The sequence below is a fragment of the Mytilus trossulus genome, chromosome 7, assembly GCF_036588685.1.
Source record: "Mytilus trossulus isolate FHL-02 chromosome 7, PNRI_Mtr1.1.1.hap1, whole genome shotgun sequence".
Classification (NCBI taxonomy): domain Eukaryota; kingdom Metazoa; phylum Mollusca; class Bivalvia; order Mytilida; family Mytilidae; genus Mytilus; species Mytilus trossulus.
Window position 1 is genome coordinate 72,006,286 of NC_086379.1, and position 19,137 is coordinate 72,025,422.

The window sequence follows — 19,137 nt, forward strand, 5'->3', positions numbered from 1 at the left end:
AGATATGATCAACTAGACAGCAATCCTACAACATAAAAAGACAGTTTAATTTGGAACTAATATGGAAACAACTTAGTTTTCTGTTTAACAAGAAATAAATGCTTGCAGTATAGTATTAATTATGTATCTCATTAACAGTCTGGGCCAAAAACTTTTTCATCTACTAGTCCAGACACTAAATATCAAGACTTGTCCCTATATGACTAATATGAAAATATTCACTAGTTTCGAAACAATATTTATTTATGGTACATCAGACTAGTGGCTAGCAGTGCAGACTGCATTTAGCACAATGAATAAATGATCAATAAGACAGCCAATCAAAAATACTAAAAGAATCAATATGATATTTTTTTAAGATTGCTTAAGAGACTTAGAAAGAAATCTAAGAAGCAGATCGACATTGAAAGAAAGGAACAGGGATTTTCTATCTATGTCAATGGAGCCAATACAGAGATGATGGCTAAAAAACAGAAATCACAAGCACATCAAGAAAGTCCTCAAGATGACAGACCAACATCCGGTAGACTAAAAACTGCAGGAGGTATGCAACTAAATCTGGTGTAAACATGCATTGTAGGTCTTCCAATAACAATCACTAACATTAAATTTCAGTGCTACAAATTTGTATTAGGGCTATTCCAGAAAAAAATGTAGGGGGTTGTGGGGTTGGAAGGCATATCATATTAATAATACATGGGTGATGGGTATCAGAGCAACTTTTCACACTATAATGCACTACAATTCTCAATTACAATTGTCTGGGTGGCGGGTGCTGACAAAAACTGCCTTCCAACCCAACCCCATACATTTTTTCCTGGAATAGCCCATAATTAAATATATAGTAATAAGAGAACTGCATGACTGTGATACTGTATAATAATTTACAAATTACTATGTTTTCCTGTAAATGTTATAACACATAAATATTTTTAGAATATAAAATACTACTGCATCATCTAAAATTTTGTTTTGTGTGGCCTTAGTTTCTGTAAATGTAATAGACTTAATTCCCTAAAATGTTAAATTACATGTTAAAAAAAATGAGATGTACATCCTGTTGCATTTTTTTTCACTTTAGTAAAAACCTTGTAGATGGTAGAACTACACAAGTTATCAATTTTCAATAGAGATTTGTAGTCTTAAGTTTGTCTTATTCCATTGAAACTGAAACATTTTCTGATTTTCTTTTTCATAAATTTGACTCTTTTTTTATTTTATTTGTTTTATCAACAAAAAAATTATATCTAAGCCATAGGTAATATTATATGTTTTCAGATGTAAGTAACAAACGAGTTTTGAATCTAGAAGACCTTAATGCAATATCACAGTTAGAAAGACAAAAAATGGCAGAAAGAAACAGAGCTAAAACTGCTCCAGCTAGAGAGAGAAGACGGAACTGGCAGGCAGCATCTGTAGAGATAAAGACAGAGAGAGGAGAAAATAGAAGAATAAAAGCTCCAGGTATAAACCAAAAAACTCATGATGGTTTTTTTTTTACTAGGAAATAATACATGGTCGATTGCATATATAAAAAGGAGATGTGGTATGATTGTCAATGGCACAACTCTCCTATAGAGTCCAAATGACTAAGAAATAATCAACTACAGGTCACCATATTAAATACTTCAAAATTTAACAGGGACTATCCTAGATCTTTCTGCAAAACAAAATTGACTATTTTTTTTTAAATGAGCACTGATAAAGTTCATGAAAAGTCTTTGTTTTTGGTAATAATTGATGTATCATGCAAAGAAATTGTAAGCAAGGGAGATAACTCACTGCATAATGTTTTATTTTACAGAAATGATAACTGGAAATTATGAGGATGATTTTGAAGATTCTGATGATGATGGGGATGATGACGATTCTGATGATGAACAGCAGGTGAAGTATAAATCTTATTCCCATGGTAATAATCATGATGATGATGTATTTATTCTCTGAAAACAGTTTTTAGATAAAAATAATCTGTTCTTTCAAATAAGTAATTTTTAAGTTATTGTTGTAGATTAGAGTAATATTCGATGTGACAACAACTAAGTTTATTCAAATAATTTGAATGAATACCAGAATTATGATTGTTTTCAGATAAAATCAACTGGTCTGGATGCAAGTTTTATTTAACCATCAAGAAAAAGAAATATATTACTCTTGATCAGCTGCTAAAAAAGTAAACTATGACATCCAGAGTACATAAAGTATTGCCCATGTTTATACCTTCTTAAATTAGTTAATATATTTTACCACCTTCTTTCTTTTAAATATTGTCTCCCATTCCCTTCCACTATAAAATTTCTTTAAATTTTTAATGACATAAAAGTTACATTTTTATTTATATTTATTTTCCAGATGAGAGCTAGTATGTCACAGTATTTATCAGATGATGACTCAGACAGCGACATTGAGATAGATGCTTCCAAACATAACAGATTCAATAAATTTAAGTCACCTCCAAAGAAAAACTCTGCTGTGGAAGGTGTAAAAAGGAAAGTCAAAGCACCAGAGGAAAGAATAAATGAGAAATTAGAACTTAGTATTTCTGATGTCAAGGTACTTTTATAATCAAATGTACACATACAGTCATTTTTATTTACAACAACAAAACAGATTGTAAAACCAAACACTTGAAATCTAGTTAAAAGGGATGCCAGTTTGGTAGCAAAGTACAAATAACGAAAAAAATGAAGCTCTTATAGCCCTAGCGATATTTCTATGTTAATTTGTGTCTTATAAGAGCAGTTACAAACTCTATTTAAGAATTCTTCATTTTGTTAATAAATGAAAGCATGATCTTATTAAAATATCTCCTGATATTTACAAGAGTATTTTAATTCTTGAAATTATTTCTTTTTACCGAAAGACAAAAACATTGGAAAAATTGACACTGTATATTTATGTTACTTTTACAGAAACTGCGACAAAGTTTATGTATGAATGCCAGCATCAGAGAAAGTCTTGCCAAGGAAGTCAGTTCTGTAAGTCACAAACATTTTAAAACACATTAAACTTAAGCAAGTCCATGAAAAAAGTCTCAAGTTTTAAAACATGTTAAGTAAAAATGTGTTCAACAATTGTTAATGTTTTTAGAGTTATGTTATATTAAAAATCCTCATCAGATAAATGAATACTAATTTTGGAGTTTATATCAGTAGTAATGTAAATTACAGCAAGATAAAATAATAGTCATACTTTGTGGCATACTTTACATTTGAAGGATTTTGAAGAAGCAGAAATTCTAGAAGAAATAGACTATTCCAGTCAGGTTATTAGTGTGTTCATTTACTGCCCATGTATTTGTTCATAGCATGTGTTAATGTGTTTTATATGTTTTATTTGAATTATGTACCAGTAGGGTATTTAGGGAAGGCACTTTAAAAATTGAAGAACAATCCACTATTACAACAGTATAGTTTTAACTAATAATGAAATTTGATACAACCAACAGTGCCAGGAGTTTTGAAAGTGCTTTTCATAGGTACCTTGCATATGTTATTCCAAGACACTTTATGTTTTGTATAAATACATTTGAACAAGAGCTGAATCTTAATATAACTAAAATGCATGAATCTGTGAATGTATGTGAATTATAAAAAAGTACTCATCAATGTCAGTATGTGAAATAAAATATATCAAAGTAGACTTCTCTGATAGATATTATGTAAGGTTCATATACTAAAATATTACTTATAATTTTTAAATGCATGACTTCAGTTAAAAAAATTGTGATTGCTTAATAGAGGCATTGGTAGTAGTAGCATAACTTATCAGTCATTTCCCGTTTGAATGGTTTTACACTAGTAATTTTGGGGCCCTTTACAGCTTGTTGTTTTTTGGTGTGAGCCAAGGCTCCGTATTGAATGGGCGTACATTGACCTATAATTGTTTGCTTTTATAAATTGTTATTTGGATGGAGAGTTGTCTCATTGGCACTTACACCACATCTTCCTATATCTATATACATTTAATAAATCTGTTTCGCAATTTAGTATGTTTTACATGATATATGATGTCATGTTTGTGGATCATGTACATGTATTTAGAGGAGATGTACTTAATGATGGAAGGATAAAACTGTATGAATCGATCTGTTTTACCTCTAATGTTGGCAAAGGGAGATAACTCAATTCAAAATCATTTGTATTTTGTTCAGTACAATGCCTATATAAGTTAATAATGCAAAAATAAAAGCATTCTTGACCCCCTAAATGCTCTGAAGCACTTTGATAATGTGTAATATATTTGAAAAACATCGTGTTTAGTTAGAGGTACATCCAAAATAACTAAATGCAGCTCTTTATAGAAAAAATACCTTCACCATTACTTTTACTTCTTAGACCTTAACCAAATGCCCATAACATTTTTACATACTTGTACTGAATATGTCATAACAGAAAGAAGTATGATCTGACTTTATTCTTAAAGAAAATGACAATATATAATAATTATTACAGGATGAAGACTTATCTGACAGAGACTCTCCTATTCCTGAAGAGGATGAAGATATAATAGAGGACCTTGTCCCAGCTACAGACAGTGTGGAAGAGAAAAAAGCACCTGTCTTTAAACATACAGATACTATTGTTCTAGAGTTAGCTTTACCTCAGCAAAAAAGTTAGTATATATATCTGTAATGACAGTTTGACAGTTACATGTATCCAATCAATTGACAAAGGAATTTACAATTTAGAATCTGAAAATTAGACCAGCCAGCACAAGTAACTGTTCAAAGATTGCATAAAAATCATGAATTATTGATATTTCAATTACTGTAAACCAACTTATTTTCGCGGATACTTTATCACGTTTTACCCTTTGTAAACTATTTTGTGGCTATTTAATTTAGCGATTTTCTAATTTATGGAAATAGTTTAATAAGGAAAGATCTAAGTTTTACATATTTTTGCGACGATTTATGTTCGCATTAATTTTCTTCTCGCGAAAATAAATCGCTCGCGAAAATAAGTTGGTTTACAGTATATCTTTTATATTTTGCACAAAGTTTATGTCTAGTCTCAAAACATTGCTAATTTTATGGCCACTGTTATATTGCAGAGAAAGTACAGCATAATTTATCAGCTGCGAGGAAGAAAGATATTGATGATGACACAAATGGCAACAGACCACATCGTAAAGATCCAGTACCTTCTAGTCCTAGAGGTCAAAAGCCAAAGGTTGATAGTGTATTACAAGCTAGTAAGTAGTTTTCACTCAGGAAAATCTAATTCTTGCCAGTGGTCAAAAGTGGACAAAGAAAACCTGTTTATTACAAGCTAGATAATACATGTTTATAAAGAAAATTGATATATGTTTGTTAGTTTAAGTTATACAAGTCTTTGAATTATGGTTATGACATTCATCAAGTAACATGGCTACATTTACTAAAAATGACATACAAAGAATTGACCGCAGTAATTGATGGTTTATATACATTTGGATGAAGTTAATACATAAATGATTTACTTTTTCTCTAGATGTGCCCTCCAGATCCAAACAAGAACGTCCTCTCTCAGCCAACAGACGTAATCAACCTGAGAAGGTTGATACTAATGAGGAGGCTTCAGCTGTCATGGCAGCATTAAGAGCAGAGAATGAAAAAGCATCAAAATTAATTAGAAATACTCCTTCTACACCTGATAGATCTGTAAGTAGTACTATTGAAATCATTTTGTTTTCATTGATTTAGGAAAAAATATATTTTCGTGGATAAGCCAAAGTCAGCGTAAAACCGTAAAATATTTGCATTATGTTGAATGTTTAAATTTGTGGTTAACTTTTCCCCGCACAATTTACTAAAATCAGTATCCAAAAAATGATAATTGATCCAAAGTAAATAAGAAGGAAAAATTATCGAAATTAATTTGAATAATTCCCTCTACGGCCTACACCAGATGAATTGGTAAATTGTAACTCATAATAAGAAAAATTTCAGAACTGGTTAGAACTGATTATGTACTCCTTATACTTCATAATATAAGGTTGTAAGGTATTTTTTTTTTTTAGACCTGACAGCTGGTCACATCTTGTTTGAGAAAACTGATTATTTTTCATTATTCCTTTTTCATTGATATGTTGTGTTGTCTAATTACAAGTGGGGATATACTTTGCTTATCCAACTAATCATTTGTATTACTTTTAAAATATTCTTTTGTTCACAGAAACCAAGACCTTCAAGTTTGAACCCTCAGAGGAAGTCTGTGGAAGCAAGGCCAATAAGAACACCTACCAAAGACAAATCAGATGTTAGAGGTTCACAGAATGTTAACAGATCTAAAGATGGTCCTTCTGTAAGGAAGTCTCAACAAGTTAGAGAATCTGTTAATGTTCCACAATCACCCAGACAGGAAACAAGTGATAGTTTCCTGAAGAATGATAAACTGACTGAAATAATGAAGAAAGTTCTACTCATGCAACCTAAGTATGTACTTTATTGAGAAAAATGTATCAAGTAAATTTAGTTTTTAGAATTTCTAAATGATTAGTTTCAGTTTAAATTAAATAAAATATTTTTATATATATATATCATGAAACCTGGGTATAATATCTATGCTATAAATTTAAGAAATCTTTGAATAAAAAGAATAGAATCATTTTTGAGCTACTAGTCACTATGAGAGTGATATTTTATTTCCGTCATTCTGTCAACAGTGCATCATATGTACAAATTTTCCTACACTTATTAATTGGACTGAAACCAAATTTATTATACCCCATGCAACGAGTTGCGGAGGGTATAATGTTTTTGACCCGTCCGTCAGTCCTGTTTCTTGTCATCGCAGCTCCTCTCAAACCACACAACAGAATTTCAAAGAACCTTTTCAGATAATAAGGACATACTATGTAGTTGTGCATATCGACGGGAAATTGCAATTCAATTTTTTTTCTAGGAGTTACGCCCCTTTGAACTTATTTACTTTAATGTACTACTGCAACAGTTTGTCATCGCAACTCCTCTCAAACCACACAACAGAATTTCACGACACCTTTTCAGATAATGAGGACATACTACATGTATGTAGTTGTGCATATCGACGGGAAATTGCGATTCAATTTTTTTTCTAGGAGTTACGCCCCTTTGAACTTATTTACTTTAATGTACTACTGCAACAGTTTGTCATCGCAACTCCTCTGAAACCACACAACAGAATTTCATGAAATTTTGTAGATAATAAGGACATACTATGTAGATGTGCATATTGACAGGAAATTATTATTCAATATTTTTCTCATACAATTTTTTTTTCTTACACTTATTTAATTTCTCCACTGACAATGTGGGGACGTGGGGTATGTGAGCGTGCTCACTAAGGTTCTTTAATTTTAACATCAAATTATGTACATATTACATTTGCATAGAATTGAAAATTATATTTTCAGAATAATTAAATTACACACAATCTTGGTAATTGGATTTAATTTGGTGCAAATTATTCAAAGCTACTGAAATGGAATTATAAAATGTTTTAGAATCATAAATATATAGATGCTAATCACATTTTCATGAGAAAAAGAAAAGAATAGAGTTTAAAAACTGAAATATTTACAACAACATTTAAAAGTTTATACATCTGCAACTAAGTTTGGAAGTTTGGTGAACTTGTTTTAAATAAAGTGTTCCCCTAGGAGTTACTCAGTTCCTTATTGAATATATATTTCAGACAGCAGAAGAAATTAATGACAGTTTTAACAAAGATTGAAGGTTCTGTAGAAAATGAACCCAAACAGAAACCAAACACTCCAGTAAAAGCTACAGAACCTGTGAACAACATGGTCAACAGACAATCAAAGGTTGGTATTTCCTGACAGTAACATGTTAGATGTTTTCTTCCTTCATTCTGATTTTTATTGGACAGTTGAATCTAAAACCTTTTATTCTTAATCATTACTGTTTGGTAAAGATAGCAAGTTCAGTGGGAAATAATGTAGGATGTTAACTTTAATTTGATGTAAAGCTATAATATTTATTTTTGAAAGTTTGATTGTAAGATTACTGTCATATTGGTATTTGATTAAAATATCTGTCTTTTAGAATGTCAAATCTGGAAAAGGTCATTCTCCTGACGAAATGACAGAGGTTAACATAGAACTGGTATCCACATGGGGACATAAGGAACAGATAGGACTAACAGAGTTACAGTTCTTTGATAAAAACAGGAAACTGATACCCATAAGTACCAGTAATATTACAGTTCATGGAGCTAGGGACAACAGCAATCTGGTTGATGTGTTATTTAATGGGAAAGGAAAGGTATGTAATTTGTTTTATTAAATCAATTTCTGCATATTTTATTAGTTATTATCAGTTTTAGTGTAACTCATATTCATGACAAAAACTGTAGACAAGAACTTAATTATTTTATAACACTATGATAGGGATTACATTTTACTCGTGGTTGAAGAGAATCTGCTCTTTATTTTTTTTTAATTAATTATCATTTATCAATAGCTCATACCATATAACATACCTGTAATCCTATTTATTTCACAAACCATGATTCATCAACATTACATAGAATACTTAATATGATTTACAGACAAACAAAGATAGAAACATGTGGTGTTGTAGATATAAGAAAGGAGTACCTGTGGAAATGTGTATACAGTTACCTGTATCATCACCAGAACTATTGTCTAGGGTCAAAATATGGAACTACAACAAAAGTATGCAAGTAAGTAAGAAATATATGCAATTACTGTGGAATAATTAATGAAAAAGTGTAAAACCCAAGTATCTTATATGCTTATAGTTGCAACAGTTTTAATGTGTGGAAAGTCAGAAACATTTGGTTAGATTTATGTTTAACAATGCATCATCTGTTAGTTACTATCACATGTTTCCTGTCTGGGTGATTGTGGAATATTTACTGATTCTCTCCCTTGATTATGCATCCAATGACCAATATGCTGTGCATATTTGAATAACTTAAAGTAAACCATTGTTTTGTGTGCTTGTCTGATATGGAAAAACAGACCTAAATCCACTATCCTAATTTGTTTTTAATTTAGACTGTAAATAATTATTGTGATTAATGAGACTAGGTGGGAATCACACAGATAAGAACTCACATTCTGATATCTGACAGATATATCTGCATGCAGCTTTTCACTAATGGCAATAATAGATGCTAACAATTATTTCTGAAGTTACAAATTACAGTATATCTTTCATATTTTGAATACTAAATTTCTGGAGAAAAAAAAAAATAATTAGAGTTTGTATTTAAGGTTGAATAATGATAAAGATAAATATCATATTGTAAAATAATTTCAAGGACATAAAGACTTGTAAATTAATGTAGTTCACATATGGTACAAGAAGATAAATATGTTTTGAGAAGATAAAAGAAATACAATTCTTATTTTATAGGATTTAGAGATAGGTGTAAAGCATGCGAGGATATTTATTGGTGGAGAATTAGTTTTTGATGGAGTTATAGAGAAAGGCTGTGGTAATCAGGTGTTTGATTATGGTTTTATTATTAACTTAAACGATATAGAAGATCAACCATCACCTAGAAGTCCTAAACCCTCCTCACCAGCTCATGTGTCTCCCACACCTCCATCCAGACCTACTGATGTCTATTCAGAACCAAAGGTACAGCATAGACCTCTTCCCAAACCACCATCTCCTGCCAGACAATCTAGAACTGAGAAGTCAGTTAAAGCCTCTACTGAAATGTCTCGGCAGAAAGTTTCTAAATCACCTTCACCTGTTGGACAGTCTAGAAATGAAGATGTTATAATGACTAAACCGAAACCTGTTAAAAGAAACATTTCTAATTCTCCGTCTCCGGCTCCGGCTAGGCCTATCAGTGGATCGTCTAATTCCTCTAATGAATCAAACCAGAAACCATCCAGACCTCTCCCACAAGTACGCAGTGAGACAAGGACAATGAACCACTCTGATAGAAGTCTACAGAAGCCTGTTGTATCTGATAGACAAGGCAGTGACAATGAGGACTATCATAAAGGTCAGTACAATTTGTATCTGTATGCTGGTGTTCTCTATATATCATCAGAAGTAACTTTAAATATTACTAGATAACTCATGTAAATAACTGCTTTATGGATAGCATCTTAATCTGTTTTTCTCCAAAGAGAATGTGAAGGTCCAGTAAGTGTTTATTTTGGCCTAAGTACATCTAATGAAAGAATTTTGACATTTTGAAAACAATTAAGTGTCTACTTCATTCAACATAATAAGTATCTATACAAGATCTGAACTGATTTGGTCATTAAAGATGCTCAAATTCCAGCTTCAATATGAAAAATGAATCAGATATGCCATAAAACCTCACTTTTTAGATGGTCTAGGAGTAATGATTGCATATTTCCAATGCAATCAAAACCCTTTGGTACTGACTTGATAAGACTCCAAGGTTTATCACAACCTTTGAGATAGACAAAGTATAGTGCATTGCTCATAACATTCTCTACATCCTATTCATGAACATTTCAAGAAATTGATAAATGAAGTTTATGACATGATATCATGACATGGTACAAAATGATGTTATACTTGGCACAAACATTTTGAAAATAACTTGTGCAAGATGCAGGAATCTAATATCTTTTCTAAAAATATAAATTTGAATGATGTCATTATGAAAGAAAGCTTGAAAAATAGAGTTACCTTCCTTTGTTCATGATAGTACAGGGTAGTTGAAACAACTAAAATGTACAGGGTAGTTGAATCAACTAAAACTAATGCTTTAAACAATGCAATGTTTAATTTTAGTTCCCACTGATAAATTTAAGTTATCTTGACCCTTTAATTGTCTAAAATGTAAGTGGTCACAATCATTTTCAGTGTCAACCTTTATGTGTTATGTTTAATCATCTAAAACAACATGTATCTTAAAATATTAAGAATGAACACTTGCAAGTGCTGCCACTTCTATTTAAGACAAAAACCAATTTAAAATTAGCACAAATGTTAAACTGTGGAGAATTCAGTAATTCATGTGCTAGTACTTGATAAATATGCATTTTACTGTCTAAAACAGGTCCTATTTAGGAAACTGAAATATTCTAATTTACGAGAAATAGCTAAATGCTTACATTTTAAACATATTGTAAGATTGTAAAGGGTCTTACCTGGCCTTTTACTTTACCATGGGAAATAAGGAATGTATACACTAAACAGTAACTTCTATTCATGATTTTTTTTTCAAATTTCTTAAGTTTTTGGTAATTTATGATGTCGGATATTTAGCTTCATATTCATAAAAAAAATACTTGAAAACTATCGAAATATTCTTATGTTATGACATACTTTGGACAAAATATTTAACAAAAAATTGAACATATATCTAACATTTTAAACTATATTTACTTTCAAACATGTATCCACCTCTCTCAAACATATTTGCTATCATGTAGACATGTTTAGGCTGTCAATTTCATTTGCTGAAATTTGATGCCCAAAAACAGGTATGTCCATTTGAAGTTGCAGCAACAAAAGTAACTGGTTATTGCTTATTATGTATTACATGTGTATAATACTACATTGAGTGATTATGAAAAGGGGATTTTTGTATGAAATTCAGAAAGGAAATCAAACAGGAATACAAATGTATGGGATAATAGAAAAGAAAAGAAGCTTTTCCATATGTCAAGCTCTAAATATTTCTTAGTCTAGATAAGACTTAAATGTATTTCACTATCTGCACTAGAGGACAGTTACATAGTAAATTAAATTAAGTGGATAATGTTTTGCATTTTTTAATTGCAATGAAAGTACATGAATGTTTGATAATTGTGACAAGAAAGTATGCATCTGTCTCTCAATGGTGATAATATTGCTTAATATAAAAAGAATAGGTATGATTGCCAATGAGACGACTATCCACAAGAGACCAAAATGACACAGAAATTAACAACAATAGGTCACAGTACGGTCTTCAACAATGACCAAAGCCCATACTGCATAGTCAGCTATAAAAGGCCCAGAAATGACAATGTAAAACAATTCAAATGAAAAAACTAATGGCCTTATTCATTTATAGCATAAGAATGAACTATAAAAATCAGTTGACAAAGGTTTAACTCATCACATGAATACAAATAGAAATACTACACAGAGTGGATGTAGCTGGATACTAGTACATCCCAACAACAAAAAGTCAATAACTACCGATCTGAGAAAACCGGCATTTATTGACAGCTAGTTCAAAACCACTAAAAACTAATAAAAAAAAACATGCATCTAAGACTAAATTATCAATCAGTACATTTCCAACATCCAATGGATTTTGTGTAAAGAAGTCATAAACAGTCAGAGAAAAACATGACCTTGTGTAATATAAAAAGAAGATGTGGTATGATTGCCAATGAGACAACTATCCACAAAAGACCAATATGACACAAACATCAACAACTATAGGTCACTGTACGGCCTTCAATAATGAGCAAAGCCCATACTGCGTAGTCAGCTATAAAAGGCCGCCATAAGACAACGTAGAACAATTCAAACGAGAAAAATAACAACCTTATTTATGTAAAAAAAAAAAAAAAAAAAAAAAATATGTAACACATAAACAAATGACAACCACTGAATTATAGGATCCTGACTTGGGACAGGCACATACATAAATATTGTCCCTCATAGAACATATATTGCACTCGCAAGCTCGTGCAATATAAAATTCTACTCATAACAGTATTCCCCAATATTCATGCAATAACCCTATAGTATTGAATTATTATAAGTGTACATATTTGTTTGTAAAGGTTTATCTAAACCTTGGTCTCATTTTCATGGTTCATTGAATTGGTCAACTTACAGTTAGGTAATTCCTGTCAAAACCTAAATTAAGTTAATTAACTGGGCCATAGTGATCCAACATTCCTACTTTGACTAAAGATTTCATTATGATCAAAAATCAATTGTTAATCAGTAAATAGGACAAGGCATTTCAGCAAGTGGTCTTATATTATTTTAAAAGCAGTTAGTATTATAGAAAAGAAGTTTTGATAATGAGTATTAGGGGATATATTTAAGTTGAAAATAGTATTTTCATTAGGTCCATTAGTGTTGTGTTTAAAATATTAAGTTTTTTTTCAACTGCCAGTGTACCATTTTTACAGGCCATACAAACTTCTCAATGCCTCATGTTTTTATATGCCAAATATAAACAGTGATAAACATGATCAATTGAAGAAATTTGCCAATAATCTAATTAATTGTTACATTTGGGTCGAAGATTTAAGATAAAAATGTGCATTGATAAAGGCAAATTTAAAGTTGTCAACGGTTCTGGTCTAGTCTATTATTTTAAGATTTATATCTTATGGTTGATTGGTCAATGACCTATACATGTTATCTGATACCTAGTTATAAATTAAATTATTTGAAAGGTAATGTAGGTGTCACTCTTCAAATGTACATGACTGAAGATTAGAAAGTTTAAAATATTTCCATCTAAAAAGATTAAAAAGAAAGTTGTTTTAATCATGACGCTTCCTTTAATATATTTTAAAGTAAGCAACTTTATATGCAGTATGTCAATACTTTAAGAAGATTTTAATCAATACATGTACAATTTCCCTATATCACTGCTTTGCTAAATAATAATATGTGTGCTCTTATATAGACAGTTGACAGTTAACTCTTTAAATTGTTACGCATGATTAGACTGTAGTGAAAACAGTGACATTAAATTTACGTAATGGCTTTTTGTGTACATGTACTGTGCAAGTGTTAGTGTATTGATTGATTGAGAGAACTGATTTACCTGATGGAAATGAAGGATTACATCTTCTGAGACACTATTTATAGTTAACTTAATGAAACTAATTAGTCTGAGGATGAAGAATAGATATTCAAAGGAATAACAAATTGAAAAATGACATGTGATGGCTGTGTGTTTCATGAAGGTTTGGATACAGAGTATAATTCAATATATCAACAGTGGTTTTGTTATGGTGAAATGTTAGAATGTCTCTAGGACCAGGTTGGTGGTTCTCAAAACCTTCAACACCGAGGGGAACTCCAACTCGCCTAACACCAAGGGCATCTCCAACTCCCCGAACACCAAGAGCAACTCCAACTTCCCAACCACAGAGAGTCACTCAAACGTTCCAAATACCAAGGGGCACTCTTGCAACTCAAACACTGAGGGGAAATTTTGTAACTCAAAACAATACTGGAATCAAATATGGAGTGTCACAACAAAAAGGAGTTGATCATCTACCAGGATTGGTTGAGAAACCAATACAACGACAAGTACCTTTACCACAGCAGTCAGTGGTGTCACCAAGGAAACGTAAAACTTGGCAAACTAGTGAAGCTGAGTCCTCCTACCCAAGATTGAATGGACAAGATGGTGTCTCCAAACTTCATAGATATTCTGATTCTAAGATCAATTATGTGGGTAATCAAGATACAAGGACATTAACTCCTACTGATCTTTTTAAGAGGTCACATCCACCTGTATCCTTGTTGTCAAATCAAAATGTGTCACTTAGTTATTCTAGGAGAAAACAATGGGATCACAATAAGAATGTTAAGTTAAAATTAGCATCAGAATATGACCAGAACGACTTGACAGCATCTAAGGCATCACATGTGGATACTTTTATAGTGGCATCTGTACATTTCAGTGGCCATCCACCACCACAGCCAAAGTATCCTTATCCACAACCTTTCAGTGGACATCCACGGCCACAGTTAAAGAATTTTCAGCCACAATCTTTCAGTGAACATCCACCGCCACAGCCAAAGTATTCTCAGCCACATTCTTTCTTTCCTCAAGTATTTGCCAACAAAAATCAGAAAAATTATCCACATGTTGTAACATATCCGGGTAATTCAGACAACAGAATTATACATGACAACCGGGAGGATTCTAACTACACTAACCCAGTATATCCACAGCATGTACATATGGATCAGTTCTCACATCAACAGGAAAAGATGGAATGTTTACCACAGATACAAACAAACTATAACAGGTCTAGTGATGTGATATTGAATGTGTCTCCCAGGAGAAGGAATTGGTCATCTCCAATAACGTATTATGATAATCCTACTGTGTTCTGGGTTAATATGGGCAGTGAATCAGGTATATCTAAGCAATAACATATTACGATAATCCTACTGTGTTCTGGGTCAATATGGGCAGTGAATCAGGTATATCTTAGCAATAACATATTACGATAATCCTACTGTGTTCTGGGTCAATATGGGCAGTGAATCAGGTATTTCTTAGCAATAACATATAAAGATAATCCTACTGTGTTCTGGGTTAATATGGGCAGTGAATCAGGTATTTCTTAGCAATAACATATTACGATAATCCTACTGTGTTCTGGGTTAATATGGGCAGGGAATCAGGTATATCTTAGCAATAACATATTACGATAATCCTACTGTGTTCTGGGTCAATATGGGCAGTGAATCAGGTATTTCTTAGCAATAACATATAAAGATAATCCTACTGTGTTCTGGGTTAATATGGGCAGTGAATCAGGTATATCTTAGCAATAACATATTACGATAATCCTACTGTGTTCTGGGTTAATATGGGCAGGGAATCAGGTATTTCTTAGCAATAACATATAAAGATAATCCTACCCTGTTTTAGGTTAATATGGGCAGTGAATCAGGTATATATTAGCAATAACATATAAGGATAATCCTACCATGTTCTGGGTTAATATGGGCAGTGAATCAGGTATTGATTACTCAATTGTCAGAATTGTCAGTTTTTTGTTTTTTTTAAACAAATAATAGCTATCAAAACATGTATACTATTCAAGAAAGGTTACAGAAAGTAGAAATATTGTGAGATAAGAAAAAAACCCATGTAAAACCAACCTGTTCAAGGTAAGACTGTTAATTACATGAAGACATAATGAATAACATGAACTAGCTATAGACAGCCTGAGTGTATTAAAATGTGTTTGGGGACTTTTATAGCCTAGCAGACTATGCAGTATGGGTCTTGTTCATTGTTGAAGGCAGTGCAATAACCCAAAATTAGTTTCTGTGTCATTAGGTCTTTTGTGAAGAGTTGTCTCATTGACAACCATACCACATCTTCCTATTTATATTTGCTCTAAAAGATTCCCATGTATAAAACATTTATGACAAATTTTGACTTTATGCAATGCAAATAAATAGGAGAAAAAAGTAAGTGTAAAAATGATTGCTTACAGGTTCTATATTATGTAAATGAGAGCATTATAAATTATTCTTAAGTTTACTGTAGGATTCAGTCTTTGTACCAAAAGAATTTTCTTTACCATGTTCAGGTGTAAGTAAAGTTTTTCATCCAAATTATTTTTGGAATTAAACATTTTAAATAGGGGAAATACTAGACTTCCTTAATATCAAGTAAATCAAACTATTGATGAAATAATAAAATTATGTGCAGCTTATTGTTAAATACACATTATGTCATGTATTTGTATTCACACACAACAGTGGTGGATCCAGAACTTTTCCTAAGGGGGGCCCGCTGACTGACCTAGGGGGGGTCCTGTTCCAGTCATGCTTCAATGATTCCCTATATAATCAACCAAATTTTTCCCACAAAAGGGGGGGCCCAGGCCCCTCAGGCCCCCCCTTAGATCTGCTTTTGCATATTTCTCCACTAAACTCTACCAATCTATAACAGAATTTCCTTTGTATGTGCATTAGAAAGGTATCCATCAAATTTTATAGAAAATAAATCCAATTAAAGTGAATAAGATTGACTCTAAATGGAATAGTGGTAATGCATATCTAAAGAGTATTTTTATGTGGCATATCAAAACCTTTTATGTCTCTGTAAACATGTCATTTTGTGAGATGATTACATTTAAGGGAAAGAGGACCTGTTTATAAAAGAGTTCATCTCTTCTCTTGATACTATTTAAATTTCATGTATCATATGAAAATAAGGTTATAGGCATAGAAAAAGTAAACAGGACTTATAGTTTGATTTTAATTTCACTTTATTAATATCGAAAATGTGAATAGACTTTTAAAAGATTGTTCTCTTCTAACTATTATTTTAGCACCTTGCTAGATTTAATGATTAGAATGGAGTTATTATACCATAAAGTACAATGAATGTAACAATGTGACATACGGAACAATAAACATTCACCTTTATGTCTGATAGAGATCGTACCTTCATAGAACTCATATACACTTAAAATACATTGTATAAATCTATAGTTATGTGTAAATCTATAGTTATATTTGGCCCTTAACAAAAATGCTAATACCGACTCTTTCAATGACTGCTTTAACAAAATGCTTTACATGCGATATGTTTCATATAAAACATAAATAGTTGGTGTTTTGATAAAATTTACACTGAATGTTTACCAAGGCTTTTAAAAGACTCGATAGCATTATCACGCATTATCCATTGATTGAGTTAGTCAATAAGAAATCTAGATAGATTTTTCACAGATACTTTTTATGTATGGCCTTAGTTCAGTTTTAATTTCTATGGATGAATGGAGTTTTTGATAGTGTGACTTTTGTTCAAGTTTTTAACTTCATCTAAACTTATCTGGACATGAAAAATTAATACAATAAAAAGATCAGATTTAATTGGATTTATATGTGATCATTTCAATAATAATGTGGAACTGATGGTATAAATATGTACAAGAAGAAGATATTATTGAAGGCCACACATATCACAAATTATGAGGGTAAGATTGGGATTCAATGTTGTCTTTTTAGAATACATTTTATTCACAAAAAAACAATGCTCACAAGAAAAGATGTGCTGTCTGTTCATTTATGTTCTCGGGTAATAGTTTTCATTGATTGAGGAAGAGTTGTATTTTCAAGGATATTTAATTTCATTGTTTTGCTAAAGTCTCTGTGTATTCCCAAAGAATAATTGTTTTCCTTGAATGAAAAATGTTATCCAAGGAATAATAATGAATCCAAATTACTTATAGTCGATCCCATGTACCCTGAAAAATGTTATGCAAGGAATATTTATGAATCCACAGTACTAGTACTTATATTCGTTTACATTCCTGGTCCATTGGTGAATTCTTAAAGGTTGTTCTCTCGGGGCTGACTTCCTCCGCCAATAAAAACTGACTGCCACAAATAAGCACATAATTATATTAAAAAGTTCTTTAGTGAGGTATTATCCAATATATAAACTTACATTTGTCCAATTGACACTTTCTTGTATTTTAAAAGGCATATTAAACAACTTAGGTTTGAAGCCATCTAAATAATTTAACCATTTAATTGCAATAAAGGTTAACATGGGAATGCTTGTATAGTTTACTGGCAAGGGAAGGTATTAAGATTGTTGGTGTCTTTACAGCTTTGTCATTTATATTTTTAACACAGAATACTAACCTATATTAGGCATGATTCATTTCTGTTCTTGTATATCAATCAGGACATTAATGGCTAGTTCTATATAAAATACCTTTATTGATATCAGTGAACCCTATAACATCTAGTTTGACTTTAGTTAGAAAGCCACTTAATTAATGAATTATTGATCTAAGCTTATGTCATTTCTTTAAAGTAATACAACATGTTAATAATAGATAAGTAAAGATATTACTGGTTGTGTTAGACATAAAGATCAATATATCCTTAGCAATGTAGAAAGACGTTCAGAATTAATAGCATTTTTATATGGCATGGCTTTTTGAAAGAACAAAAAAATAATTGATTTGTAACCATTTCAAATTCAATCCAGTTCTGTTTAGCCCCTCTTGTGCCTATGTGCGAAACCCCTTGGAGAAATAAACCTTATTTACCATTCCTTGAAGGTATATCATGCACAAGGAAAAAATCTATGTATTGGAAGTCATAAACAAAACGTTAGTTGAACTTTAGACACCTCTGCAGGGCCCATATTTATGGTAGATTTTTTATTGTTGGTTTATTAGAAACTGTAATATAGACTACGTGTATATCAGTTTGTGGACTTCCACATCATTGTTATGAGTAGGCATTGTATTTTATTTTGTCTTTTCAGATGAAAACAAGCTACCAGGGAGACATAAAGGGTCCAGGACCCCTAGAAAGTCCAAACGAATGGCTGCCAAGCTTGATGGACATTCTTCAACAGAAACTGACTCTAGACAATTTTCAGATAGGTAGGTAGTCTGGTTAAAAAAATAGGGCATTCAATGATAGAACCTATCAAGCCT

General features: G+C 31.6%; 1 protein-coding gene across 2 annotated transcripts in view; it reads left to right on the forward strand.

The window, feature by feature from the left end:
- The window catches only part of LOC134725729 (katanin-interacting protein-like), a 38,965-nt gene that overhangs the window by 2,449 nt on the left and 17,379 nt on the right, over positions 1-19,137 (forward strand). Inside the window, exons 3-17 of one of the 2 annotated variants that reach the window (XM_063589767.1) lie at positions 360-544; positions 1,279-1,464; positions 1,805-1,887; positions 2,353-2,553; positions 2,913-2,978; positions 3,218-3,265; positions 4,455-4,614; positions 5,056-5,196; positions 5,475-5,644; positions 6,159-6,418; positions 7,659-7,788; positions 8,030-8,248; positions 8,535-8,669; positions 9,368-9,971; positions 18,963-19,083. In XM_063589767.1, coding sequence (XP_063445837.1) covers positions 360-544; positions 1,279-1,464; positions 1,805-1,887; positions 2,353-2,553; positions 2,913-2,978; positions 3,218-3,265; positions 4,455-4,614; positions 5,056-5,196; positions 5,475-5,644; positions 6,159-6,418; positions 7,659-7,788; positions 8,030-8,248; positions 8,535-8,669; positions 9,368-9,971; positions 18,963-19,083 — 2,709 coding nt within the window. The remainder of the gene's footprint in view (positions 1-359; positions 545-1,278; positions 1,465-1,804; positions 1,888-2,352; positions 2,554-2,912; positions 2,979-3,217; positions 3,266-4,454; positions 4,615-5,055; positions 5,197-5,474; positions 5,645-6,158; positions 6,419-7,658; positions 7,789-8,029; positions 8,249-8,534; positions 8,670-9,367; positions 9,972-18,962; positions 19,084-19,137) is intronic. The other variant, XM_063589766.1, reaches the window with a different exon arrangement.